The 27,928-nt window shown below is 45.5% G+C and overlaps 1 protein-coding gene across 1 annotated transcript; it reads left to right on the top strand.

Moving 5' to 3' along the window:
- Positions 1 to 26,381, top strand: LOC123482956 (dual specificity testis-specific protein kinase 2-like). The gene is made up of 10 exons (XM_045212190.1): positions 1 to 180; positions 1,406 to 2,143; positions 15,898 to 16,019; positions 16,203 to 16,251; positions 16,580 to 16,726; positions 17,074 to 17,156; positions 19,134 to 19,308; positions 19,603 to 19,689; positions 19,909 to 20,005; positions 24,321 to 26,381. The coding sequence occupies exons 2-10, from the start codon at positions 1,958 to 1,960 to the stop codon at positions 25,433 to 25,435; spliced, it is 2,061 nt and encodes a 686-aa protein (XP_045068125.1). The 5' UTR covers positions 1 to 180; positions 1,406 to 1,957; the 3' UTR covers positions 25,436 to 26,381.
- The last annotated feature ends 1,547 nt before the right edge of the window (positions 26,382 to 27,928 follow it).

Raw genomic sequence — 27,928 nt, 5'->3', positions numbered from 1 at the left:
GAGCCACGACAAATGGAGGCAAGGGGACGTAAAACGAGAACCGTGCTGCAGCGGGACGGTAGACAAGGCTGATTAATTAGTGAAATAAAAGGACCGGTAACCCAACACCTCGGTCGGGTCAGGGCTCATGAGGCTGAGGACACCGTAGTCTAGACTACCTGTAGATTTGATCAATTGCAGGTAAGTCGCATCCATGCTTTCGCGCAGTTACGCATGATTCCTCCCCTATATAACCGAGGTAAAGACAGTCGGTGTTTTTGTCATTATTTTCCATTTTGAAATAGTGTAGGCTTATATTTAGTGCATAACCAATTGTGTGGGAGACTAGACTGACAAACCCCCAAAACACAGCCCAGTTCGTCATTTATAATTTACGACCCGCAGTCAAGCTGACGGTGGCGGAAGGTCTCTCACGAATATTCTCGCGCACTGTTTACCGACAGCATCAAGCTCTCGCCGCCTGTCCACCGGTTGTTTGTTTTCAACCTGAATATTTGCCTGTGTTTGTACAGCCTGGCAGTCTCGTTTCTATTGAGTGATCAATCAAAATACTGTACATTTGAATAGGCTCCTAGCCTTTAATAGCCTATGCGATTGGCTCAGGTTTATAGCAGCTCTGTAGTCTATTTAAAGTTTGTCTAAAACAATAATGGCGATATCGCACTGCTTCCTAGCCCAATAATGGACTAAAGTAGCCTAACGTTACTTCCTATAGTCCAAGGACCTTACATGTTCTGTTTTAAAGGCAAATTGGCTCTGGAAGCCAAAACAGCCAAATATTCCATCTAAACGTGAATCGATTCTCAATTGCGGTATGGTTCTAGAAACACAAAGCCCTCTTTCATTTCACACCAAAATAATTTAACAAATGCAAAATACCCACTTTTACTGTACACTGTGTTAATCGGTTTTAACAGTTGCAGCTGACAGTATTTTTCACTGACAACAGTTTGGCATCTGTCTTCCCTTTACACACAGGTGTTCAGCGACGCAGATGGCTAATTGGCACAGGTTGTCCACTCTGTCTTCTGTCAGTTTTCCGTAAACAAGCGCTGTAACATGGAAATATGGCCGTGTGGGAACCCTTACCCTATAAAGGTGTATACCAATTGAAACTTTAGTTTTTAGAAAATTATTTCTCACTAATATGAAAGATATGGTCCTTATGTTTCCAAAACCTACCTTACCGCAAGCGATGCGTGTTAATGTTCAGACCAAGGGTCGGGGCTTTGTCCAACGACCCTTATGTGTAATGTAATGTAATGGAACTGAGTCATGATCAAGGGCTCAACTCAACTGCTTCCATGACCTGTATCAGGACAGACTAGACACAGATAAGTAGGCCTAGGCTACACAAATAAATAACCGGCGAGCCACAGTAAACACCCCATTTTCTATTTTACAGGGAGTTCTGTTCTCATTTCCTCATCGAACGAACAGCGAGCCTGTCTGCTAAGCGTTCTGTCAACAAATACGCACTGGAAACCCGGTTTCAATTGGTACAGAATAGGAGCCCTTTTCGCTGCATACGTATGCAGACCAGAGGAGGCTGATTTTGACTGCTGCAGCCTGAGAGTGCGCAGTTACAGCAGGGGGTAGAGGGAGAACTAGAGGAGAGAGCCTGCCTAAATCTTTTCAGTCACGGAATCAAACACCGCGCACAACCGCTGCCGGATGCGGCATGATGGAAGGAAGCTGTGTAGACTTTAGTTTCTAAAGAAGAAATACCCGAACTTGAGGACACAGACTGCAGTTTTTTGTTAGAGTTCGAGGGGATTTCGACAGCGATATTAATCGCTCTTTCACCCTCGTTCTGAAATTCAGCATCTAGTGTGAAGCTCATCGGTTTCACCGGACCCTCGCGCTGCTGCGGAGGACATGAGAAATGTAAACAGAAACGTTGGATTTTAAACTGCGTGCACGTCTTAGTCCCCCTCCAAGTCCCGGGATAGCCGAGATGGAGCGGGTCGACCCGGACCGGTGCCAGGAGGCGGCGGAACCACCCATCCACGCGGTCCACGGGCCGAACCGGATCAGGCCCTCGTCCTACCGGGCACTGCGCAGCGCTGTGTCCAGCCTGGCCCGGATTGATGACTTCATATGCGAGAAGATTGGCTCAGGCTTCTTCTCAGAAGTCTTCAAGGTAAGTTGCCTATACATTACATGTAAGAGTTTGGAGATCAGGGCCTGTCCTGTAGCCTATTCACAAAGTGTCTCAGAGTAAGAGTGCTGATTTAGGATCAGTTTTTACTTCTTGATCATAATTAATATGGACAAAAAGGTCCTGATCCTAGATCAGCACTCCTACTTTGAGATGCTTTGTGAATATGGGTCCAGACTAGCTCGGCCTACTGACTTGTTTTTTTGTGCTAAACCGTGTGGGATAAGATGGCCTACCTAACTCAGTTTGGGCATCTGAGTGTCCCTGTTAAGGTCATCATTGGTACCAAGCATGAAACATGATGACCATGCATTGTTACCTTATGCATCGGGTAACAATAGCTCGAATAGTGTAAGAGGTCTTTAGTTGACCCTTAAAGCTTGTGTTCTATACCCATTTGAAGAGAAAAAATATATTCATTTGTTTGATAAGATTACAGATTTTCTCAGGTAACCCCGTTTCAATTTGGGGGATCTCACATGGGGACACAACCCCAAGTTTTGGAACCACTGCCCTATTCCCTACATAGTGCACTATTTTGACCAGAGCTCTATGGGCTACATAAGGAATAGTGTCAATTTGTGCCACAGTCATGGACTTCATATAGTCCTAGTCCTGCTCCTGTTTCACAGAGCATTGTAATATTCATAACGTTGGGCCAGGAGTTTTTCTTTAATGTGTCCTGACCTGGAAAAACTCCAGGCGCAAGTTATAGCATATAAACTAGGGTCCTGTAGTATTTCCTGGTCAGTCACATGATCAGGAAAAACTCTGGGCCCTAGATATACCTTCAACAACTGACCTGAGTCCAGTTAACCATGACCGTAACCATGTTAAGAATCTCACTCTCAGGCCCCTTTAAAACAACTGTTCTGGGACCATGTTAGCACAGTTAACTATGGTTAAGTTATGGAAATTGTATCTTAGACCTGTCATTACAGTAGGAGCATAACTTAACCTCCTACTCTATCACACTCCCGATCACTCCTCCTCCCAGCCATGTTGCCCTTTGGCTGGGCAGTGAGCATTCAAATGACTTGGGGTTTGCAAGTGCCAGCTGTAAAGATGCCTCTCTTGATTGAGCAACCTGCCCTTTGATAACTGCATATAAATGCAAATTTGTTACTGCAGCGATTACATCGAGTCCCAATCTAACTGTTATAATGTTCAGATGACATGACAGACTGTGGTAATAGAGCCATAAATGATCCTCGCAACTCTGTGTTCACACACACACCCTCTGAAGCGTTGCATCTTGATGCTGGATTATAAACGGAGCGGCACAATACTCTTGTCATCCTGCCATCTAGTGTTATTCAGTGCCTTCTTTCTCACACACACTCTGGATCAATGGATGCTTTCCTCACAGCAGTCAGTCGCAGGCAGGTATTCATACCTCCACGCTGCCATTGTGCAATATGAGGAGGGGTGCGCGTGTCAAGACTAATCCTTCAGGTGCTGCGTTTCATCTTTTTGTGAGAGCGAGCGCTCCGTAGACCGACCTGCCTGCCGTACTGTAAGTGTTACTTCCTGTACAGGCAGGAGTCCTGGTACTTCCTTATTCAGATCATCTGACTGAATCACAAATGATCATTGTTTTGGCCACAGAAATATAATATAATTAATAGTAATTCTATTACTGTTCTAACGAAGTGAGGTGAACACACTTAGAATTAGAATGTTCCATTCTAGTCATTCTATACTGAACAAAAATATAAACGCAACGTGTAAAGTGTTGGTCACATGTTTCATGAGCTGAAATAAAAGATCCCAGAAATGTTCCATACGCACAAAAAGCTTATTTCTCTGAAATGTTTTGCACAAATTTGTTTACATCCCTGTTAGTGAACATTTCTCCTTTGCCAAGATAATCCATCCACCTGACAGGTGTGGCATATCAAGGAGCTGATTAAACAGTATGATCATTACACAGGTGCACCTTGTGCTGGGGACAATAAAAGGCCACTCTAAAATGTGCAGTTTTGTCACCACAATGCCACAGATGTCTCAAGTTGAGGGAGTGTGCAATTGGCATGCTGACTGCAGGAATGTCCACCAGAGCTGTTGCCAGAGAATTGAATGTTAATTTCTTTACCATAAGCCGCCTCCAACTTAGTTTTTAGAGAATTTGGCAGTACGTCCAACCAGCCTCACAACCGCAGACCTCATGTAACCACGCCAGCCCAGGACCTCCACATCAGTATTTTTCACCTGCAGGATTGTCTGTGACCAGCCACCCGGACAGCTAATTAAACTGGGGACTATTTCGGTCTGTAATAAAACTAATTCTGATTTGCAGGTCTGGCTCCCCAGTGGTTGGGCCGATGCCCTCCCAGGCCCACCCATGGCTGCGCCCCTACCCAGTCATGTGAAATCCCTAGATTAGGTCCTAATGAATTTATTTCAATTGACTAAATTCCTTATATGAACTGTAACTCAGTAAAGTCGTTGAAATTGTTGCATGTTATGTTTATTTTTGTATAATTCTATGGGAAGGAACACAGACCTTCCTCAGGTGTCAAGTGTTATTCTTTGGGATTTTGACAATGAGTCAGATTAACCTGTGGATACTATTTTTATGTCTCTGCCTGCGGTTTGAAGGGAGTTGTTAACTAGCGCTAGTGCAATTACTAATTAGTGTTAGCATAATGACATAGTCTACGGTATCTGCTAGTTAACAACTATACGTAAACTGAAAGAAAAATCTAATCTAAAATAAGAGTAACTCAAAGACCAGTCCAACAGACAAACCAACCAAGGTGCACCACTGTATTTTGTAATACTGTTCAATACTGGTTAATGATTTTCTAGTAGTAGGGGACCTCAATTATTCAAAATATGCGTACGACAAATGGCAAAGCTCTGTGTCATAAGTCCAGTAGGTGAACAGTATCCATTAGCATGTCGGTACCACGCTACTGCCAGCTGCTTTTGAAACCGTGTGGAAACAGTGACGGCAAGAGTGTGCCACACTGTCAACAACATTCACAAACAGCGTGAGTGAGAGTCTCTGTGTTTGTGGGAGACCCTGTGTGTGTTCGCATTTTTTATGTTTTAAGTCATTTAGCAGACTTATCCAGAGGGACTTACAGGAGCAATTAGGGCACATGGACAGATTTTTCACCTACAGTAGTCAGCTTGGGATTCGAACTAGCGACCTTTCGGTTACTGGCCCAACCCTCTTAACCACTAGGCTACCTGCCGCCCCATTCACACTCACCTGATTTTCATTGCCAAAACAACATGCAGATGTTTTCCTAGCTAAATGCTTCAAATGTCAACATTATCATATTGGTAAAATGTATATACAGTGAGGGGGAAAAAAGTATTTGATCCCCTGCTGATTTTGTACGTTTGCCCACTGACAAAGAAATGATCAGTCTATAATTTTAATGGTAGGTTTATTTGAACAGTGAGAGACAGAATAACAACTAAAAAATCCAGAAAAATGCATGTCAAAAATTTTATAAATTGATTTGCATTTTAAAGAGGGAAATAAGTATTTGACCCCCTCTCAATCAGAAAGATTTCTGGCTCCCAGGTGTCTTTTTATATAGGTAACGAGCTGAGATTAGGAGCACACCCTTAAAAGGAGTGCTCAAACTCAGTTTGTTACCTGTATAAAAGACACCTGTCCACAGAAGCAATCAATCAATCAGATTCCAAACTCTCCACCATGGCCAAGACCAAAGAGCTCTCCAAGGATGTCAGGGACAAGATTGTAGACCTACACAAGGCTGGAATGGGCTACAAGACCATCGCCAAGCAGGATGGTGAGAAGGTGACAACAGTTGGTGCGATTATTCGCAAATGGAAGAAACACAAAAGAACTGTCAATCTCCCTCTGCCTGGGGCTCCATGCAAGGTCTCACCTCGTGGAGTTGCAATGATGATGATAATAATAATAATAATATGCCATTTAGCAGACGCTTTTATCCAAAGCGACTTACAGTCATGCGTGCATACATTTTTTGTGTATGGGTGGTCCCGGGGATCGAACCCACTACCTTGGCGTTACAAGCGCCGTGCTCTACCAGCTGAGCTACAGAGGACCATGATCATGAGAACGGTGAGGAATCAGCCCAGAACTACACGGGAGGATCTTGTCAATGATCTCAAGGCAGCTGGGACCATAGTCACCAAGAAAACAATTGGTAACACACTACGCCGTGAAGGACTGAAATCCTGCAGCGCCCACAAGGTCCCCCTGCTCAAGAAAGCACATATACAGGCCCGTCTGAAGTTTGCCAATGAACATCTGAATGATTTAGAGGAGAACTGGGTGAAAGTGTTGTGGTCAGATGAGACCAAAATCGAGCTCTTTGGCATGAACTCAACTCGCTGTGTTTGGAGGAGGAGGAATGCTGCCTATGACCCCAAGAACACCATCCCCACCGTCAAACATGGAGGTGGAAACATTATGCTTTGGGGGTGTTTTTCTGCTAAGGGGACAGGACAACTTCACCGCATCAAAGGGACGATGGATGGGGCCATGTACTGTCAAATCTTGGGTGAGAACCTCCTTCCCTCAGCCAGGGCATTGAAAAATGGGTTGTGGATGGGTATTCCAGCATGACAATGACCCAAAACACACGGCCAAGCAACAAAGGAGTGGCTCAAGAAGAAGCACATTAAGGTCATGGAGTGGCCTAGCCAGTCTCCAGACCTTAATCCCATAGAAAATCTGTGGAGGGAGCTGAAGGTTCGAGTTGCCAAACGTCAGCCTCAACCTTAATGACTTGGAAAAGATCTGCAAAGAGGAGTGGGACAAAATCCCTCCTGAGATGTGTGCAAACCTGGTGGCCAACTACAAGAAATGTCTGACCTCTGTGATTGCCAACAAGGGTTTTGCCACCGAGTACTAAGTCATGTTTTGCAGAGGGGTCAAATACTTATTTCTCTCATTAAAGGATTACTTTTATACTATTCCAGGTATTCCTTAAAGAGGTAGGGTTTCAAGTGTCTCCGGAAGGTGGTCAGTGACTCCGCTATCATGGGGGAGCTTGTTCCACCATTGGGGTGCCATGAGCAGCGAATAGCTTTGACTGGGCTGAGCGGGAACTGTGCTTCTGTAGAGGTAGGGGGGCTAGCAGGCCAGAGGTGGATGAACGTAGTGCCCTCGTTTGGGTGTAGGGTCTGATCAGAGCCTGAAGGTAAGGAGGTGCAGTTCCCCTCACAGCTCCGTAGGCAAGCACCATGGTCTTGTAGTAGATGCGAGCCTCAACTGGAAGCCAGTGGAGTGTGCGGAGGAGCGGGTGACATGAGAGAACTTGGGAAGGTTGAACACCAGATGGGCTGCAGCGTTCTGGATAAGTTGTAGGGGTTTAATGGCACAGGCAGGGAGCCCAGCCAACAGTGAGTTGCAGTAATCCAGACAGGAGATGACAAGTGCCTGGATTAGGACCTGTGCCGCTTTCTGTGTAAGGTAGGGTCGTACTCTACGAATGTTGTAGAGCATGAACCTGCAGGATCGGGTCACCGCTTTGATGTTAGTGGAGAACGACAGGGTGTTGTCCAGGGTCACGCCAAGGTTCTTTGCACTCTGGGAGGAGGACACAATGGAGTTGTCAACCGTGATGGCGAGATCATGGAGCGGGCAGTCCTTCCCCAGGAGGAAGCGCAGCTCCGTCTTGCCGAGGTTCAGCTTGAGGTGGTGATCCGACATCCACACTGATATGTCTGTCAGACATACATAGGAGGAGACTGATGATGCTAGGCCTGTCAGGGTAAAATCACTACTGCATTTGCACAGGGGAGATTACTGACTCGGACAGCGTTTCACAGTTTGAGTGACCGTGGAAGTCTGTATGCGTGTGTTTGATTGACAGGCTGGATTAAGTGTTGAGGGCTCTCCTCTAGGATCCTGTTGTCAGAGCTGAACAGAGTTCTATCAGAGGAGAGTCTGGTTGTGGAATGTCTGCCCGTTGGAAAGAGCAGAGAAAGGAAAAACAGCCGTCCTGAGAAACTACTCCTTAAACAGACTGTTACACACTCACACGCACTTACACACACACACTTACACGCACTTCAAATGTTATTTGTCACATACACGTGTTTAGCAGATGTTATAGCAGGTGTAGCGAAATGCTTGTGCTTCTAGGTCCGACAGTGCAGTAATATCTAACAAGTAATATTTAAAAATTTCACAACATATACCCAATACACACAAAACTAGTAAGGAATGGGATTTAAGACTATATACATACAGTGGGGAGAACAAGTATTTCATACACTGCCGATTTTTGCAGGTTTTCCTACTTACAAAGCATGTAGAGGTCTGTAATTTTTATCATAGGTACACTTCAACTGTGAGAGACGGAATCTAAAACAAAAAATGTTAAGTAATTAATTAGCATTTTATTGCATGACATAAGTATTTGATACATCAGAAAAGCAGAACTTCATATTTGGTACAGAAACCTTTGTTTGCAATTACAGAGATCATACGTTTCCTGTAGGTCTTGACCAGGTTTGCAAACACTGCAGCAGGGATTTTGGCCCACTCCTCCATACAGACCTTCTCCAGATCCTTCAGGTTTCGGGGCTGTCGCTGGGCAATACAGACTTTCAGCTCCCTCCAAAGATGTTCTATTGGGTTCAGGTCTGGAGACGGGCTAGGCCACTCCAGGACCTTGAGATGCTTCTTACGGAGCCACTCCTTAGTTACCCTGGCTGTGTGTATCGGGTCGTTGTCATGCTGGAAAACCCAGCCACAACCCATCTTCAATGCTCTTACTGAGGGAAGGCGGTTGTTGGCCAAGATCTCGCGATACATGGCCCCATCCATCCTCCCCTCAATACGGTGCAGTCGTCCTGTCCCTTTTGCAGAAAAGCATCCCCAAAGAATGATGTTTCCACCTCCATGCTTCATGGTTGGGATGGTGTTCTTGGGGTTGTACTCATCCTTCTTCTTCCTCCAAACATGGCGAGTGGAGTTTAGACCAAAAAGCTCTATTTTTGTCTCATCAGACCACATGACCTTCTCCCATTCCTCCTCTGGATCATCCAGATGGTCATTGGCAAACTTCAGACGGGCCTGGACATGCGCTGGCTTGAGCAAGGGGACCTTGCGTGCGCTGCAGGATTTTAATCCATGACGGCGTAGTGTGTTACTAATGGTTTTCTTTTAGACTGTGGTCCCAGCTCTCTTCAGGTCATTGACCAGGTCCTGCCGTGTAGTTCTGGGCTGATCCCTCACCTTCCTCATGATCATTGATGCCCACGAGGTGAGATCTTGCATGGAGCCCCAGACCGAGGATGATTGACCGTCATCTTGAACTTCTTCCATTTTCTAATAATTGCGCCAACAATTGTTGCCTTCTCACCAAGCTGCTTGCCTATTGTCCTGTAGCCCATCCCAGCCTTGTGCAGGTCTACAATTTTATCCCTGATGTCCTTACACAGCTCTCTGGTCTTGGCCATTGTGGAGAGGTTGGAGTCTGTTTGAGTGTGTGGACAGGTGTCTTTTATACAGGTAACGAGTTCAAACAGGTGCAGTTAATACAGGTATTGAGTGGAGAACAGGAGGGCTTCTTAAAGAAAAACTAACAGGTCTGTGAGAGCCGGAATTCTTACTGGTTGGTAGGTGATCAAATACTTATGTCATGCAAATTAATTACTTAAAAATCATACAATGTGATTTTCTGGATTTTTGTTTTAGAATCAGTCTCTCACAGTTGAAGTGTACCTATGATAAAAATGACAGACCTCTACATGCTTTGTAAGTAGGAAAACCTGCAAAATCGGCAGTTGTAAATGAGAACCTGTTCTCAACTGGCTTACCTGGTTAAATAAAGGTTAAATAAAAATTTTTTTTAAAGTATCAAATACTTGTTCTCCCCACTGTATATGGACAAGCAGTGACAGAGCGGCATGGACTAAGATAGAATAGAATACAGTATATACATATGAGATGAGTAGTGCAAGATATGTAAACATTATTAAAGTGACTAGTGTTCCATTTCTTAAAGTGGCCAGTGATTTCAATAGGCAGCAGCAGCCTCTAATGTGCTAGTGATGGCTATTTAACAGTCTGATGGCCTTGAGATTGAAAAACAGCTTCTATCTCTCGGTCCCAGCTTTGATGCACCTGTACTGACCTCGCCTTCTGGATGATAGCGGGGTGAACAGGCAGTGGCTCGGGGGGTTGATGTCTTTTTGGCCTTCCTGTGACATCGGGTGTTGTATGTGTCTTGGAGGGCGGGTAGGAACTTGAAGCTTTCCACCTTCTCCATTGCGGTCCCGTCAATGTGGATAGGTGGGTGCACCCTCTGCTGTTTCCTGAAGTCCATGATCAGCTCATTTTGTTTTGTTGATGTTGAGTGAGAGGTTATTTTCCTGGCACCACACTCCCAGAGCCCTCACCTCCTCCCTGTAGGCCAGGGGTGTCAAACGTACGGCCCGCGGGCCGGATCAGGCCCGCAAAGGGGTTTAATCCGGCCCGTGAGATGATTTTGAAAAAAAAATAATAATAATAATTTTTTTTGTTGTAAAGTATAAAAATGCGCTGCAATTTTTCTATAAAATAAACTGCTGTTCCAATTGCGTCCACTGGATGACGCAATAGCAATTGTGTTAAGCAAGCAAACTGTTTATACCGGGGGAGAGCAAGTAGGTCAAGCACGTGCAGCCAATGAGCTACTTTGTTTTGCCCGCGATATTTATTACGGCTTCTACTTTTAACATTATGTGCTTTGGCACCCTCATTGCCCCAATATGTCTCTGTCAAAAAGAGAAAAGTGGACGCAGAGTGCAGAGTGTTCCAAGAAAAATGGTCATCCTATTTATTCACGGAATTGAATGGGAAAGCTGTATGTTTGGTGTGTTCAGAGCATGTTGCAGTGCTGAAAGAATATAACCTTCGTCGCCACTATGTGAGTCTTCATGCCGACAAATATGACAACTTTCAAGGACAGCGGAGATGAGAGAAGGTGAATGAACTGTTGGCGGGTCTGAAGAAACAGCAGTCTGTGTTTACTCACAGCCGAGACATCAGTGACGCTGCAGTGAAAGCTAGCTACCTCATTGCTAATGAAATCGCAGTGGCTTCAAAACCATTTAGTGAGGGTGAATTTGTAAAAACATGCATGATGAAGGCAGCGGAGATTGTGTGCCCTGAAAAGCGGCAGGCTTTTGCAAATATCAGCCTGACAAGAAACACAGTTGCAGACAGGATTTCCGATCTTTCAGTGGATTTGGACAGCCAGTTGAAGCAAAAAGTAAAGTCATTTATTGCGTTTTCGGTTGCAATTGATGAAAGCACGGACATTACAGATGTTGCACAACTGGCCATTTTCATCCGCGGAGTTGATGACACATTGACCGTCACCGAGGAGTTCGTGGAGTTGGTGCCGATGACAGATACAACGACAGCAGCTGATATTTTTACCGCACTCGTCGGCGCGCTGGACAGGGTCGGAGTGGACTGGTCCCGCGCTTTCAGCCTGGCTACAGATGGTGCGCCCTCAATGATCGGGAAAAAAGCAGGCGTTGTGACAAAGTTCAGAGAGAAAGTGCAATCTGCAAATGGAGGATGTGATTTTTTGACTTTTCACTGTATTTTGCACCAGGAGGCTTTGTGTTGCAAGTCATTAAAGATGGATAACGTCATGAAGGTGGTCATCCAAACTGTTAATTTCATCCGATCCAGAAGCCTGAATCACCGTCAGTTTGACAGCCTTCTCAGAGAGAAAGATCACATCTATGGCCTGCCATACCACACTGAGGTAAGATGGTTAAGCCGAGGTGCTGTGCTGAGGCGTTTCTTTGATTTACGAGAAGAAATTGAACAGTTCATGGAAGAAAAGGGCAAACCAGTGTTAGAATTTCATTCCGCAGAATGGATGCAGGACCTTGCATTTATGGTGGATGTTACAGAGCACCTGAATAACTTGAACAAACAGCTGCAAGGGTGCAACAAAGTTGTCACGCAGTATTATGACAGCATACGTTCTTTCAAGTTGAAGCTGTCATTGTGGGAGACGCAACTTGCCGGTGGTGATGCAGCTCACTTCCCCTGTCTGAAAAATGTGTGCGCGACCCAACATGTGGCAGACATGAAGCGGTTCAAAGATAAAATAACGGGACTGTTACGGGAGTTTGAGCAACGCTTTCAGATTTATGTTTATGTTTTTATGTTGCTGTGCTATTGTTTTTAATTGATTTTATTTGTATATTTAACCTATTCTTGACTCTGTGGTTCTTGCACTTGTTTGGGGAACAGGATTTCATTCTTTTTATCTACATTTCTGCCTGAGAAATGACACCCTGATATAGTTCTGTGATCTGTGATATACTTCTGTGAATCACTGAGGCATTGTGTGTTTGTGTGTTCTTTGTCCTCAGAACTTTCAAATAACTTGAGGTGTTTTATGATTAATAGTGATGTTGTGCTTTTGGACACTGTCCTCAGGCTCCAGCTTTATGTTTATATGTTTTTATGTTGATGTGCTATTGTTTTTAATTGATTTTATTTTATTTGTATATTTAACCTATTCTTGACTCTGTGGTTCTTGCACTTGTTTGGGGAACAGGATTTCATTCTTTTTATCTACATTTCTGCCTGAGAAATGACACCTGATATAGTTCTGTGATCTGTGAAACAGTTCTGTTAATCACTGAGGCATTGTGTGTTTGTGTGTTCTTTTTCTTTAGAATTTTCAAATAAACTTGACGTGTTTTATGATTAATAGTGATGTTGTGCTTGTACTATTTTGGACACACTGTCCTCAGGCTCCAGCTTTATGTTGTATGTTGATCGTATTAAAACAAAGAAAACAATCTGAAGTTGTTGTTTTTAAGTTATATATATACCATGATTTTTCCGGTCCGGCCCACTTGGGAATAGATTTTCCTCCATGTGGCCCCTGAGCTAAAATGAGTTTGACACCCCTGCTGTAGGCGGTCTCGTCATTGTTGGTAATCAACAATGTTGGTAAACACACTCACATGCACTTACATACTTGCACATGTTCACATACACACACACACACCTACCTCTGTCTGAGTCAGTAATCTCCTCTGTGCAGACTCAGCAGTGATTTTATTTTACCTAGACAAACCTAGCATCACACACACACACACACACCTATCCATCATCGAATGTCACCCATGTTTGTGATCTGTTACAATGAGTGACATTATGAGTCAGTCAGGCTGTGTTCATTGGCTGTGGATCTGGGATTAGGAGGAGGAGGCGGGACTTCGCTAGCACAGCACTTTCCCTGCTTCTATTATTTCTCCCCTCCAGGCAGGGCTTGTGCTCCTGTCAATCAAGAGGTGTTTGTTATTGTTTCACATGTAGACTATACACACGTGCGCACATACTTGGTATTTAAATACATGTGTGTATACTTGACTTATTTACATTTTTCCCTGCGCTGTGTGTTTACACGCCCCGTGTCCCCACATGTTCTGTAGTGTATAAGGAGCTTGTTGTCCCTGCTACCCCCATATGGGATGTGTTCATTTGGCACCGCACTGGGGGAAAAAACTGACTTAAACAGGGAGTGAGTGACTGCCTGGACACATTTTCTGTTGCAAAACATTTTGCTACGGTGTGCCCTAATGAACATGATCCAGGTGGTTGTGGAGGTGTGACTGAAGGAGGAATGTGAGTCAGCCCAGAGAGAGAGAGAGTAAAAAGATGTAGTGGACAATGTTTCTACTGTGGAGCAGTAGAGAGAGACTTCTTTTGATGTCCAGAAGCTGCATGCTCTTACTTGTTCCTGCAAGGCTTACCACACACACACCGCAAGAGCGGGGAAGGGCTGTCATAGCATTCGATACTGAAGTTGTCGTGTGTGTGAGGAGCTCAGTACTGATGTTGTGCAACACACTCCTTACCATTTAGTGTATCAGGTCCTGGTCTAGAGTTTAGACACTGGATCATGTTCTATTTAAAGGCTCCCCAGGAAGACAGTCAGGTCCTCCCTGCTTGTTATTATGGACCATGTTCAGCTACCAGCCTCACATGAATCCCCTGGTCTCACACCAAGAAAATGACGCTTTTAGCCAAATAGATCTGTGAGAGTAAGATTTATTAGGCGTCTCCATGTTCCTGTCACTAGAATGCTGATATCACACCTACTCCCTGTTTAGCTGTGACTGGAGCACTGACACACACACACACACACACACACACACACACACACACACACACACACACACACACACACACACACACACCTGAGGTAGACTCTCAAACCACATTGCCGTGGCAGAACTATTTTTGCTTGTGGTCACTGGGCAACAGCCTGTATCCATGATTACTGAGCACTTGTTTATTTGAGCTGAAATTCTGCATGTGGACGGGACAAAGCAGATGGCCTAGACAGAGACAGACAGCACAGCCCTACCTGGTATAGTGATGGCACAGCCCTACGTGGTATAGTGATGGCACAGCCCTACCTGGTATAGTGATGGCACAGCCCTACTTGGTATAGTGATGGCACAGCCCTACCTGGTATAGTGATGGCACAGCCCTACCTGGTATAGTGATGGCACAGCCCTACCTGGTATAGTGATGGCACAGCCCTACCTGGTATAGTGATGGCACAGCCCTACCTGGTATAGTGATGGCACAGCCCTACCTGGTATAGTGATGGCACAGCCCTACCTGGTATAGTAATGGCACAGCCCTACCAGAGACCGTTCAGTTCTGCTATTTCAGCAGTTGGCTCATGTCTGCGTTATGGTGTTTATGTGCGAGTGCGCAAAAGTGTGTGTGAGAGCGAGACTATTCTGTATGATCCTACTGGCCAGGAGTACATCTCTACTAATGTAGTTAAATCCTATAGACAGATGTAATACATTAGATGGAGGAAGAAACCATGGAGCTAATCCTCAGACGGTACTAGCTCTTACTGGAAGTGGGGTCATAAATGTGTAAAGGCACAGATTGCCTCCATACATCAGCAGTGGCCACTCCACAGAGTGTGTGGGAGTGAGTAAGTGGTGTTTGCCTCTCTACCCTTCCTTACCCTATCTCTGACTGCAGTTCAGAGGAGGATGGCCCTAATAGTGACTGGTTGACTGCATGCTGTAGCCTTGAATTAGGAGTTAGAAGCCAGAATGTGTTTATCTCTCTGTCTGCTAGATGTGACACACACACTCTTTCTCTCACACAGTCACAAAATGAATCACACATTCACACACACACACTCTCACATACTGACAAACATGACATGTACACCCTCCCACTCACAGTACTAAGTGGACTGTTGGAGTCCTTAGTGGTTATATATCTGCTGTATATGGTTTATTAGTTAGAAGGGCAGGAGTCCAAGCCCCTCAAAACACACTCAGACATATAGGGGATGAGACACCAGATCACCATGGTGACCACCAGACAGACTCTCCAACAAAACACCCAGCTTGGCCAGAATAGAGCCTTATAGTCCAGTCTAGGACACTCTGGGCTAGGACACTCTGGGCTAGGACACTCTGGGCTAGGACACTCTGGGCTAGGACACTCTGGGCTAGGACACTCTGGGCTAGGACACTCTGGGCTAGGCACTCAGGCGCAAACACACATTCTACAACTTGATACAGACAGTCCGGAGAACAACGTTTTGGACCAATAAGATCTCACCTCACTTCCCATTCTTTCTCACAGTATAGTTGATGTTCACTGCTTGTCCAATGGTGTCCTTTCTCTAATGCTGGTTGTCATGTCTGTATCATACGGATGGTCTCTGACCCTAGTGATGGTTCTCTCACCTCCTGTCTCTCTGCAGGTGCAGCACCGTATCAGTGGGCGGGTGATGGCTCTGAAGATGAACACCATGGCCAGTAACAGGGCTAACATGCTGAGGGAGGTCCAACTGATGAACCGCCTGTCTCACCCCAACATACTCAGGTCTCTTCGACTTTTATTAAAACACACTCTGTGCATATCCATATGAAAGCTTTGGTCTAAATGGGAAATCCTCAGTTTACACATTTAAACCATGCACTTATAACGCATTGTAAGACTTGTCATAAGGCATGTAGGGTGACCTCCAGTTATGTTTTCTGATAATCTTCCTCTCTCCTGTCCCAGGTTTGTAGGGGTGTGTGTTAATGAGGGACAGCTCCATGCATTAACAGAGGTAAGATCCCCTCTAAACTAGGGTAGACTGACTGACTAGGATGTAGAAACTATTGGACAGATTGAACTACTTTTAATACCTGATGCTTCCTTCCTTAATGGTCGTCATGGTTACGCTGGGGGAATATTTGAAGTAGAGACAGTTATTTAATTTGATGGGTGTCATGGTTACCGCTCTTGCAAAAAAAAAGTTCTCTCAATGGAGAATAACCTGTAAATAAAGGTTAAGGAAACCTGTCGTTTGACATGTGTGTGTGGTGTTGTCATGGTTACAGCACAGTCACCTGTTTTGATTGACACTTGTCTGTGGTTGTCATGGTTACTTCCAGTACATCAACGGGGGTAACCTGGAGCAGCTGCTGGACAGTGACCGGTACCTGTCATGGTCAGTCAGGATGGGCCTGTCTCTAGACATCGCTAGGGGCCTACAGTACCTCCACAGCAGAGGCATCTTCCATAGAGACCTCACATCCAAGGTACACACACACACACACACACACACAGGTACACTCACTTATATGGATACACATAATGTCGGGTAATTGTACATACTTTGGCATGCACACGCGTGGCACGCTACACGTACACACACTCCTGAACACTAAATAGTGCATACTCAAGTACACACAGCTAACTGTAAATGGATTTACCAGGGCCCATATTCATAAAGCTTCTCAGAGTGGGAGTGCTGATCTAGGATCGTTTTTGCCTTCTGGATCATAATGAATAAGATGACATGGAAAGCAGCAACCTGATCCTAGATCAGCACTCCTACATTGTGAATACAGGTCCTGACCTCTGTCTTGCTGGTTCTGTCCTGTAGAACTGCCTGGTGCGTTGGGACAGCGACCAGTGTACGGCCGTGGTGGGGGACTTTGGCCTGGCAGAGAAAATACCAGAGTACAGGTCAGTAGAGTTTATTCATCATCCATCTATCAACACAAACTGATTAGATAACACACCTGAATGGCTGCTCGACCTTTCTCTTTCTTTCTCACGCTTTCTATCTTGATAGCTCACGCTATTATATCTGCAGTCACTCTCTTTTGCTATCGCCATTCATCTTTTGCACTCGCTCTCCTCTATCCCTCTCACCTCATTCCTTCGCTCCATCTTGCTAACTCTCACACTTGCTTTCGCGCCCTCAGACGAGACGGTTACTGAAACCCCAGGTAGACGTTGCCTGTAGACACAGCTCTAGGATCAGCTTCCCTTTCCCAATCCTCACTATAATGCGTACAGAAACACCAAAAACTGACCTTGTATCAGTGTCTTGGGTCTAAAAAATTAATATTAATCACACTAAAGCAGAGTCCCATTTTCCAAAGAATGCGAGACACTGTTTCCCCTGAAGAAGTTGTGGTTTGCCCGCTATGTGGAACTATGTGTGAGTAAGCCCCTGTTTCAGGGGGGAAGGGGTGCATCGTTCGTTGACTTACTGCGACGGTGTCAATATTTAATCCGGACGGATTTTGACACACACACTCTGACTCCAGATATCATTCGTTTATAATGCTAACATTAACACCTCATATGTTGTATTCATCGCTCCAGCCTGTTTTAATCCGCTCAGCTTCTTCCTTTTGACGGGAGTTGGTGTCCTGCTAATTGTTTAGAAGTTGCCCATAGGCCATATTGTGCACAGATCCAGGAACAGATGGACACACATACACCCCCCCCACCCCCCCGGCCTCTTTAACGTGGTAAATGGGTCTGTATCCTTTTTGTAAACACACTGTGTCTGAGAGGAAGCAGCTGTCGCGTTAACCCGTGTTGGTGTGTGTGTGTGTCTTGGTGTGCACCGTTTCCTCTCGTTTGTCTACGGTCACCCCAGTGTTTACCTTGTGTTTGTTTATGTACAGCCATGTTGTGTTGATGCACCACAACTTGTTTTTGTTTATTTATGGTGCTGTAAGGACGAATTGAACTGATTTGACGAAACATTAGTATTAGGAACCAATGAATGCAAAGTCTGCTGTATGTTGATGACCTTCCTCTAATTCTGCGTTTGTCAACATGAGTACACTTGTCAGTGTGTTTGCACTAACCCTGTTTGTCAGAGAGGGAGAGAGACGGAGATGGAGAGTTCAGGAAAGCTTTCCAAATATGGTCAAACTATTCAAGCACACTTGGTCTCTTTCTCTCAACCCTCTTTCTCTCCCCGGCTGAATGGCAACCCTCTCTCCCCGGCTGAACGGCGACTCTCTCTCCCTCTCTCCCCGGCTGAACGGCGACGCTCTCTCCCCCTCTCCCTCTCTCCCCGGCTGAACGGCAACCCTCTCTCCCCGGCTGAACGGCAACCCTCTCTCCCCGGCTGAACGGCAACCCTCTCTCCCCGGCTGAACGGCAACTCTCTCCCTCCACTTTCCCAGATGGTGTTTACACTGGGAGCTCTGACTGTTAGTCTGTGTTCCACTTCTTCTCTCTCCTCTTCCATCTCTCCCCTTTTCGCTCTTCCTTTCTTTCTCAGCTCCCATCACTTCCCTCACTGTTTATGCAATATCATGGCTCACAGTGAGATGGAAATAGCACAGAGAGGAAGTGACTGCCGGGGGGGGTGGTGTTCAGAGCATGCGCCTTGCAGTGACGTGTGTTTATGTGTCTGCCCCTTTATGCCTTTACACACGCACTAGATTTACCCCATATAAACCTTCCTTTTGGGAAGGTTGTTAATGATCTAGAGCGTGATGAAGCTAGCTGCAGTCTGTCTGTGTGCTGTAATAATGGCTCCGGGGTTTCCCCTAGGTTCAGGTCTAGGATCAGATTCCCCTCCCCTATCCTATTAGTGGGGAAAATGCAAAGCTGACCCTAGACCAGCATCTAAAGGGAACTTCACCGCCTGTAATAATGTCCAGGCCTGTCTTCCTCTGTCTCCCTCCACAGTGATGAGTCAGACCAGGAGCCTCTGGCTGTGGTGGGCTCTCCCTACTGGATGGCTCCAGAGGTACTGCGAGGCGAGATCTACAACGAGAAAGTGGACATCTTTGCGTATGGTATCATCCTGTGTGAGGTCATCGCTAGGATACAGGCTGACCCTGATGTCCTCCCCCGCACAGAGGTATGAACGCAACGCGCACACACACACACTAGCGCACACACACACACTAGCACACACACTAGCACTCAATCAGGGTTCACAATATTGTATGATGTGGCATAGACTGAACAGGTCTCCCCCTTCTGGCCATTGTATGAAACTGCAGTGTAATATCTCCCCTCCGGCAGTAAGTCACAGTACTTTCATTGAAGTCGCTGACTGTTAGTGACTGAAGTGAGTACAGCAAATCAGAGCTCATGTTGGCATCTCCCTAGGGCTCTGTTTCACTGAGTGATGCTCTTTCCCTCTCTGTAGGACTTTGGTCTGGACATAGAGACGTTTCAGCACATGGTGGGAGACTGTCCCCCTGCCTTCCTGAGCCTGGCGGTCACCTGCTGTAACGTAAGACACACTCTCTTACACACACACAAATCCTCTTATACCTTTTCCCTCCTGTTGTTCCCCCTTATTCCTTCTCCTTCTGTTGTTCCCCTTCTCCTTCTGTTGTTCCCCTTCTCATTCTGTTCCCCCTCATTCCTTCTCCTTCGTGACTTGAGTAACTGACTCTTTTATTTTGTATTTTTAACAAATGTTTATCTTTTTCTCCACTCTCTCACTCAGATGGATCCAAAGCGTCGCCCATCGTTCTCAGTGATTGTAAATGAGCTGGAGAGGAGAGAGACGGAGAGGACGCAGAAAGATGAAGCGGCACTAAAGGGTGTGTGTGGCTGTCCTGGAGGGTATGGAGCACAGGGAGGTCAGCCTGAAGGGGTTATCCAAAACACAACTGTGTTCAGACCGGAGTCATTAAGACCCAGCTGTTGATTATGAGCTGGGGGAGGGGTTAGGGTTTTGTGGTCATCTGTTCTTCTAGGGGCTAAGAAGAAATGCTGCTCTGTAGGTCCAAGACTTACCGGACTTAAATATTTATTATCCGTTTGATGATAAATTAATAATAAAGTGGTAGTTTTTTCAGTTGAGCTCTGTGGGATGGGGCCTAGCATAGGGACATGTCTAGGAATTATATACAGTGGGGAAAATAAGTATTTAGTCAGCCACCAATTGTGCAAGTTCTCCCACTTAAAAAGATGAGAGAGGCCTGTAATTTTCATCATAGGTACACGTCAACTATGACATACAAATTGAGGAAAAAAAATCCAGAAAATCACATTGTAGGATTTTTAATGAATTTATTTGCAAATGATGGGGGAAAATAAGTATTTGGTCACCTACAAACAAGCAAGATTTCTGGCTCTCACAGACCTGTAACTTCTTCTTTAAGAGGCTCCTCTGTCCTCCACTCGTTACCTGTATTAATGGCACCTGTTTGAACTGGTTATCAGTATAAAAGACACCTGTCCACAACCTCAAACAGTCACACTCCAAACTCCACTATGGCCAAGACCAAAGAGCTGTCAAAGGACACCAGAAACAAAATTGTAGACCTGCACCAGGCTGGGAAGACTGAATCAGCAATAGGTAAGCAGCTTGGTTTGAAGAAATCAACTGTGGGAGCAATTATTAGGAAATGGAAGACATACAAGACCACTGATAATCTCCCTCGATCTGGGGCTCCACGCAAGATCTCACCCCGTGGGGTCAAAATGATCACAAGAACGGTGAGCAAAAATCCCAGAACCACACGGGGGGACCTAGTGAATAACCTGCAGAGAGCTGGGACCAAAGTAACAAAGCCTACCATCAGTAACACACTACGCCGCCAGGGTTTCAAATCCTGCAGTGCCAGATGTGTCCCCCTGCTTAAGCCAGTACATGTCCAGGCCCGTCTGAAGTTTCCTAGAGTGCATTTGGATGATCCAGAAGAGGATTGGGAGAATGTCATATGGTCAGATGAAACCAAAATAGAACTTTTTGGTAAAAACTCAACTCGTCGTGTTTGGAGGACAAAGAATGCTGAGTTGCATCCAAAGAACACCATACCTACTGTAAAGCATGGGGGTGGAAACATCATGCTTTGGGGCTGTTTTTCTGCAAAGGGACCAGGACGACTGATCCGTGTAAAGGAAAGAATGAATGGGGCCATGTATCGTGAGATTTTGAGTGAAAACCTCCTTCCATCAGCAAGGGCATTGAAGATGAAACGTGGCTGGGTCTTTCAGCATGACAATGATCCCAAACACACCGCCCGGGCAACGAAGGAGTGACTTCGTAAGAAGCATTTCAAGGTCCTGGAGTGGCCTAGCCAGTCTCCAGATCTCAACCCCATAGAAAATCTTTGGAGGGAGTTGAAAGTCCGTGTTGCCCAGCGACAGCCCCAAAACATCACTGCTCTAGAGGAGATCTGCATGGAGGAATGGGCCAAAATACCAGCAACAGTGTGTGAAAACCTTGTGAAGACTTACAGAAAACGTTTGACCTGTGTCATTGCCAACAAAGGGTATATAACAAAGTATTGAGAAACTTTTGATATTGACCAAATACTTATTTTCCACCATAATTTGCAAATAAATTCATTAAAAATCCTACAATGTGATTTTCTGGAAATTTTTTCCTCATTTTGTCTGTCATAGTTGACGTGTACCTATGGTGAAAATTACAGGCCTCTCTCATCTTTTTAAGTGGGAGAACTTGCACAATTGGTGGCTGACTAAATACTTTTTTTCCCCACTGTATACTGCTATTTTTTTTTAAAGCTTATTTCTCAATTTTGCGCACATTTGTTTACATCCCTGTTAGTGAGCATTTCTCCTTTGCCAAGATAATCCATCCACCTGACAGGTGTGGCATATCAAGAAGCTGATGAAACAGCATGATCATTACACAGTTGCACCTTGTGCTGGAGACAATAGGCCACTCTAAAATGTGAAATTTAAGAGTCAAGTTTTGAGGGAGTGTGCAAATGGCATGCTGACTGCAGGAATGTCCACCAGAGCTGTTGCCAGAAAATGGAATGTTAATTTATCTACCATAAGCCGCCTCCAACGTTGTTTTAGAGAATTTGGCAGTACGTCCAACCGGACTAAAATCTGCATACCACACATAAACATTCCACATCCGGCTTCTTTACCTGCGGGATTGTATGAGACCAGCCACCCAGTGAGCTGATGAAACTGAGGAGTATTTATGTATGTACACTGCTCAAAAAAATTAAGGGAACACTTAAACAACACCATGTAACTCCAAGTCAATCACACTTCTGTGAAATCAAACTGTCCACTTAGGAAGCAACACTTATTGACAATACATTTCACATGCTGTTGTGCAAATGGAATAGACACCAGGTGGAAATTATAGGCAATTAGCAAGACACCCCCAATAAAGAAGTGGTTCTGCAGGTGGTGACCACAGACCACTTCTCAGTTCCTATGCTTCCTGGCTGATGTTTTGGTCACTTTTGAATGCTGGCGGTGCTTTCACTCTAGTGGTAGCATGAGACGGAGTCTACAACCCACACAAGTGGCTCAGGTAGTGCAGCTCATCCAGAATGGCACATCAATGCGAGCTGTGGCAAGAAGGTTTGCTGTGTCTGTCAGCGTAGTGTCCAGAGCATGGAGGCGCTACCAGGAGACAGGCCAGTACATCAGGAGACGTGGAGGAGGCCATAGGAGGGTAACAACCCAGCAGCAGGACCGCTACCTCCGCCTTTGTGCAAGAGGAGCAGGAGGAGCACTGCCAGAGCCCTGCAAAATGACCTCCAGTAGGCCACAAATGTGCATGTGTCTGCTCAAACGGTCAGAAACAGACTCCATGAGGGTGGTATGAGGGCCCGACGTCCACAGGTGGGGGTTGTGCTTACAGCTCAACACCGTGCAGGACGTTTGGCATTTGCCAGAGAACACCAAGATTGGCAAATTCGCCACTGGCGCCCTGTGCTCTTCACTGATGAAAGCAGGTTCACACTGAGCACGTGACAGACGTGACAGAGTCTGGAGACGCCGTGGAGAACGTTCTGCTGCCTGCAACATCCTCCAGCATGACCAGTTTGGCGGTGGGTCAGTCATGGTGTGGGGTGGCATTTCTTTGGGGGGCCGCACAGCCCTCCATGTGCTCGCCAGAGGTAGCCTGACTGCCATTAGGTACCGAGATGAGATCCTCAGACCCCTTGTGAGACCATATGCTGGTGCGGTTGGCCCTGGGTTCCTCCTAATGCAAGGCAATGCTAGACCTCATGTGGCTGGAGTGTGTCAGCAGTTCCTGCAAGCGTTAGGCATTGATGCTATGGACTGGCCCGCCCGTTCCCCAGACCTGAATCCAATTGAGCACATCTGGGACATCATGTCTCGCTCCATCCACCAACGCCACGTTGCACCACAGACTGTCCAGGAGTTGGCAGATGCTTTAGTCCAGGTCTGGGAGGAGATCCCTCAGGAGACCATCCGCCACCTCATCAGGAGCATGCCCAGGCATTGTAGGGAGGTCATGCAGGCACGTGGAGGCCACACACACTACTAAGCCTCATTTTGACTTGTTTTTAAGGACATTACATCAAAGTTGGATCAGCCTGTAGTGTGGTTTTCCACTTTAATTTTGAGGGTGACTCCAAATCCAGACCTCCATGGGTTGATACATTTGATTTCCATTGATATTTTCTGTGTGATTTTGTTGTCAGCACATTCAAGTATTTAAGATTATTTCATTCATTCAGATCTAGGATGTGTTGTTTAAGTGTTCCCTTTATTTTTTTGAGCAGTGTAATAAAGCCTATTTGTGGGGGAAAAACTCATTCTGATTGGCTGGGCCTGGCTCCCCAGTGGGTGGGCCTATGCCCTCAGAGGCCCACCTATGGCTGCACCCCTGCCCAGTAATATTAAATCCATAGATTAGGGCCTAATTTAGTTATTTCAATTGACTGATTTCCTTATATGAACTGTAAAATCTAGACATTGTTGCATTTATATTTTTGTTCAGTATAGATAGACTTTTACAATTACTGCAATAGATGGGTATATGTATATGGCAAGTATTTTAACACATTTATTAGATTTTATATATGCCATGTAAGGCTCATTGCTAGCCATGTATTTTTTTTTTATTGAATAAATCGCTCTCTCATTCAGCATCTCTTTCTCCAGATCTCAGCCCACTACGGAGACACTCCCTCTGTCTCCCCGGCGACCCTCGCCTCTGCCGCAGCAAATCAGACATGCTCCCTCCGGCCACGCCCCCCACTCTGGCCCCTCCCACCCGTGTCAACCCCTTCTCCCTGCGAGAGGACCTGAATGGAGGCAAGATCAAACTGTTTGACACGCCCAGCAAGTCAGTCATCTCTTTAACGTTCACCTTACCCCAACCTCTGGACCACTGTACCACCCCCTCACCCTCAGACAGAGAGGAGGGTGGGGGTATGCCCCGAGGAAGGCTCCATAGACGCTGTCTGTCCCTGCCCTGCACCCCTCCTCCAGATCTCCTGACCCCCACCACGAAAGACAATACCACAGAGAAAACGGGTGTATCGCCACCGGATGCTGAGAGGAATGGAGAGAACAAGGTGGAGGAGGAGAGGGGAATCGTGGAAGAGAGGTTTACCTTTGAGTCGGAGTTCGTAGTCGAGGAGGATGTGGAGAGGAGGAAGAGCAGCGAGGGCCTCACTGCCGATGACTCCGGGCTTCCTCTCGACCCAGAGGTGCTGTCATTAGACCAGCTATGTGAAGAAGAGGAAGTGGACACAAGCAGCCTGGAGGAAGAACCCATGGACTGCACCAGCTCCCCCGACACTCTAGATGGCACTCTCCCTACATGCCTGCCTTATTCCAAACCCTCCCCACCCACCTCTACTACATTCACCAATGGCTGGGGTAATGTTCCTCCCATATCCAATGACCCTCCCTGCCTGCCCACCCTCCCCTTGCCCTACCTGGGATTGGGGGGCACCAACGGGTACCACTCCACTCCTGGGGGGCCCGTAGGGGGCTCGCCGTTCGGCTCTGGTAACGGCACCGAAAACGGTTCTGGTCCCTCTCTGGAGCAGGAGGAGGTTATCTCATGTTCCGGTTGTTGCCTGGCGGGGTTCCGGTTCCCCTCGCTGTGTTTCCGCGCACCCTCTCGCAGGAACCCCTATAAGAACCTGAACGGAGACAGTACTGAAGCCAACCGAAGGCTGCTATATAAAGGGCCTAAGGGGCTACCGTCCTCCCCTACCAACCCAGAGCCTGTCCCTGGCCTAGCCCTGCCTGGGGCGCAAACATAGATACAGAATGCCCCTAACCACAGATCTAGGATCAGATTACCCAAATCCTAACCATGTTTCTTAGGAGGGAGAGACTCAACTGACCTTGGATCAGTGCCTAGGGGCTACTTCATTCCAGTACACAAACGGACATGGGAGAGGTATAGCTGCTGGTGTGGAGGCACTGCTGTGCTGGTGGCCTATGAGTGATGGTGTAGCGCCCTCTGCTGGACTGAGGCGGTAATAATTGTAATAACGCTGTACTAATCTAACCTACGAGTATAACCTAGTATAATGCTGTACTGACTGTAAAGGGGAGTGAGCGGAGATCCCACTGATTCCTACATAGGATGCAGGCTGGTAGACTGACTGATTCATAAAGAAGCAATGACAATACTTTCCCTCAGCATGGCAACACTTGTATTGGTCAGAGCCATATTTAAATTATTTTAAATCAAGTCAATTACATGGCTATGGTATTGGACCAATACCCTGGGTTATGTATCTTCTGATATCCTCCTATCATGGGGGTCTATGGCTCCTTCCCTGACAGTCAGTTGTAAACACTCTTTTTGATTTACTGGCGGTGGTGATGTTACTACCATGAGGAATATTATGAAAAGTGTTATGAATGATTAATGTTATGATTTGGATGTTTGATACTGTCTGTCTCAATGGGCTTAGGCTCAGCAGTTTGCCTTTGTGTTCAGACAGCTGTATGATGCACCCTGGAGAGGCCATGAGCAGGGCGGTGTGTACCAGTGTGAGCCATACTGTTCTGTTGACTGATACAGTATGCGACTGTCGCTGTATGATGTATTTTATGGTCCTCTAACAGCACTTCCTGTATTATATTATGACTTGTTATTATTATTTTTGAGAATGAATGGTCAAAGACCCACTTCAACAAAGCGATGTATAGATTAATATTATTTAAAAATGGCATTGAATAAAACTATAGAATGGACAGACTGTCCGTGTGAGTTATTTTTTCTCTTGCTAGATTGTAGGATTTCTTGCCAACTGCCGGTACACACCGGTCATGAATATCTAAGAAGCATAACATACACTATAATAAGTAGTAGTGGGTCATTGTACAATGTACAGATGTAGGATCTTAATTTGATCACCCTGTTGCAGGGGAATTTTCCTGCAATGCAGGACATTTAAAAATGGTGTATGTGAGGTTTAAAAAGGCTTCTGAAGTTTGAAATTTCCCCTTTTTGAAATTTCAGACTTTATTTTCTCTAATGAAAAATGTATCAACCCCAACAAAAATGTCTTAATTATAATTCACATTTCCTGTTGCTGCATGATTATTTCCCTGCTGTAGCAAAGTGGTTAAAATTAAGATCCAACATTGTACTGTACCAACATTACTGATACAATGAGTGACTCAAAACAAGACACTTATACTTACACAAAGCTTGCAAGGTGGTTGTCTTTCCGTCTGTTTCCTGCTCACTCTCTCTATACCTTCTGTTTCTCTCTCCGGTCTCACAGCTTGCTGGCCCAGTGCATTCAAAATAGGTTTTCCTGTGTTTTTGTACTGTGCCTTCAGAAATGTTTTGCAACCCTTGACTTTTTCCACATTTTGTTAGAGCCTGAATTTAAAATGGATTACATTTAGATTTTGTCACTGATCTACAGACAATACCCCATAATGTCAATGTTTTTAAGACATTTGTACAAATTAATAAAATGTTAAAGCTGAAATGTCTTGTAAATAAGTATTCAACCCCTTTGTTATGGCAAGCCTAAATAACTTCAGGAGTAAAATGTTGCTTATTAAGTCATACTATGTTGCATGGACTCACTCTGTGTGCAATAATGGTGTTTAACATGATTTTTGAATGACTACCTCATCTTTTTACCACACAATTATCTGTAAGGTCCCTCAGCCAAGCAATGAATTTCAAACACAGATTCAATGGCAAACATCAGGGAGGTTTTCCAATGCCTCGCAAAGAAGGGCGCCTATTGGTAGATGGGTAAAATAATGAAGACATTGAATATCCCTTTGAGCATGGCAAAGTTATAAATTACACTTTGGATGGTGGTATCAATACACTCAGTCACTACAAACATACAGGCGTTCTTCCTAACTCAGTTGCCGGAGATGAAGGAAACTGCTCAGGGATTTCACCATGAGGTCAATGGTGACTTTAAACCAGTTCGAGTTAAATGGCTGTGATATGAGAGAACTATAACATTGTAGTTACTCCACAATACTAACCTAATTGACAGTGAAAAGAAGGTAGCCTCAACAGAATAAAAATATTCCAAAACTGTTCTGTTTGCAAAAAGGCACAAAAGCAATGTGGCAAAGAAACTAACTTTTTGTCCTGAATACAAAGTATTATGTTTGGGGCAAGTCCAACACAACAGATCACTGAGTACCACTCCATATGTTCAAGCATGGTGGTGGCTGCATCATGTTATGGGTATGTTTGTCATATGCAAGGACTAAGGATTCTTTAAGGATGAAAGGAATAAAGCTAAGTACAGGCAAAG

This window comes from Coregonus clupeaformis, unplaced genomic scaffold, assembly GCF_020615455.1.
Source record: "Coregonus clupeaformis isolate EN_2021a unplaced genomic scaffold, ASM2061545v1 scaf0001, whole genome shotgun sequence".
NCBI lineage: Eukaryota > Metazoa > Chordata > Actinopteri > Salmoniformes > Salmonidae > Coregonus > Coregonus clupeaformis.
Note: the sequence above shows the minus strand (reverse complement) of the source record. Positions and strands in the feature narration are given on the sequence as shown.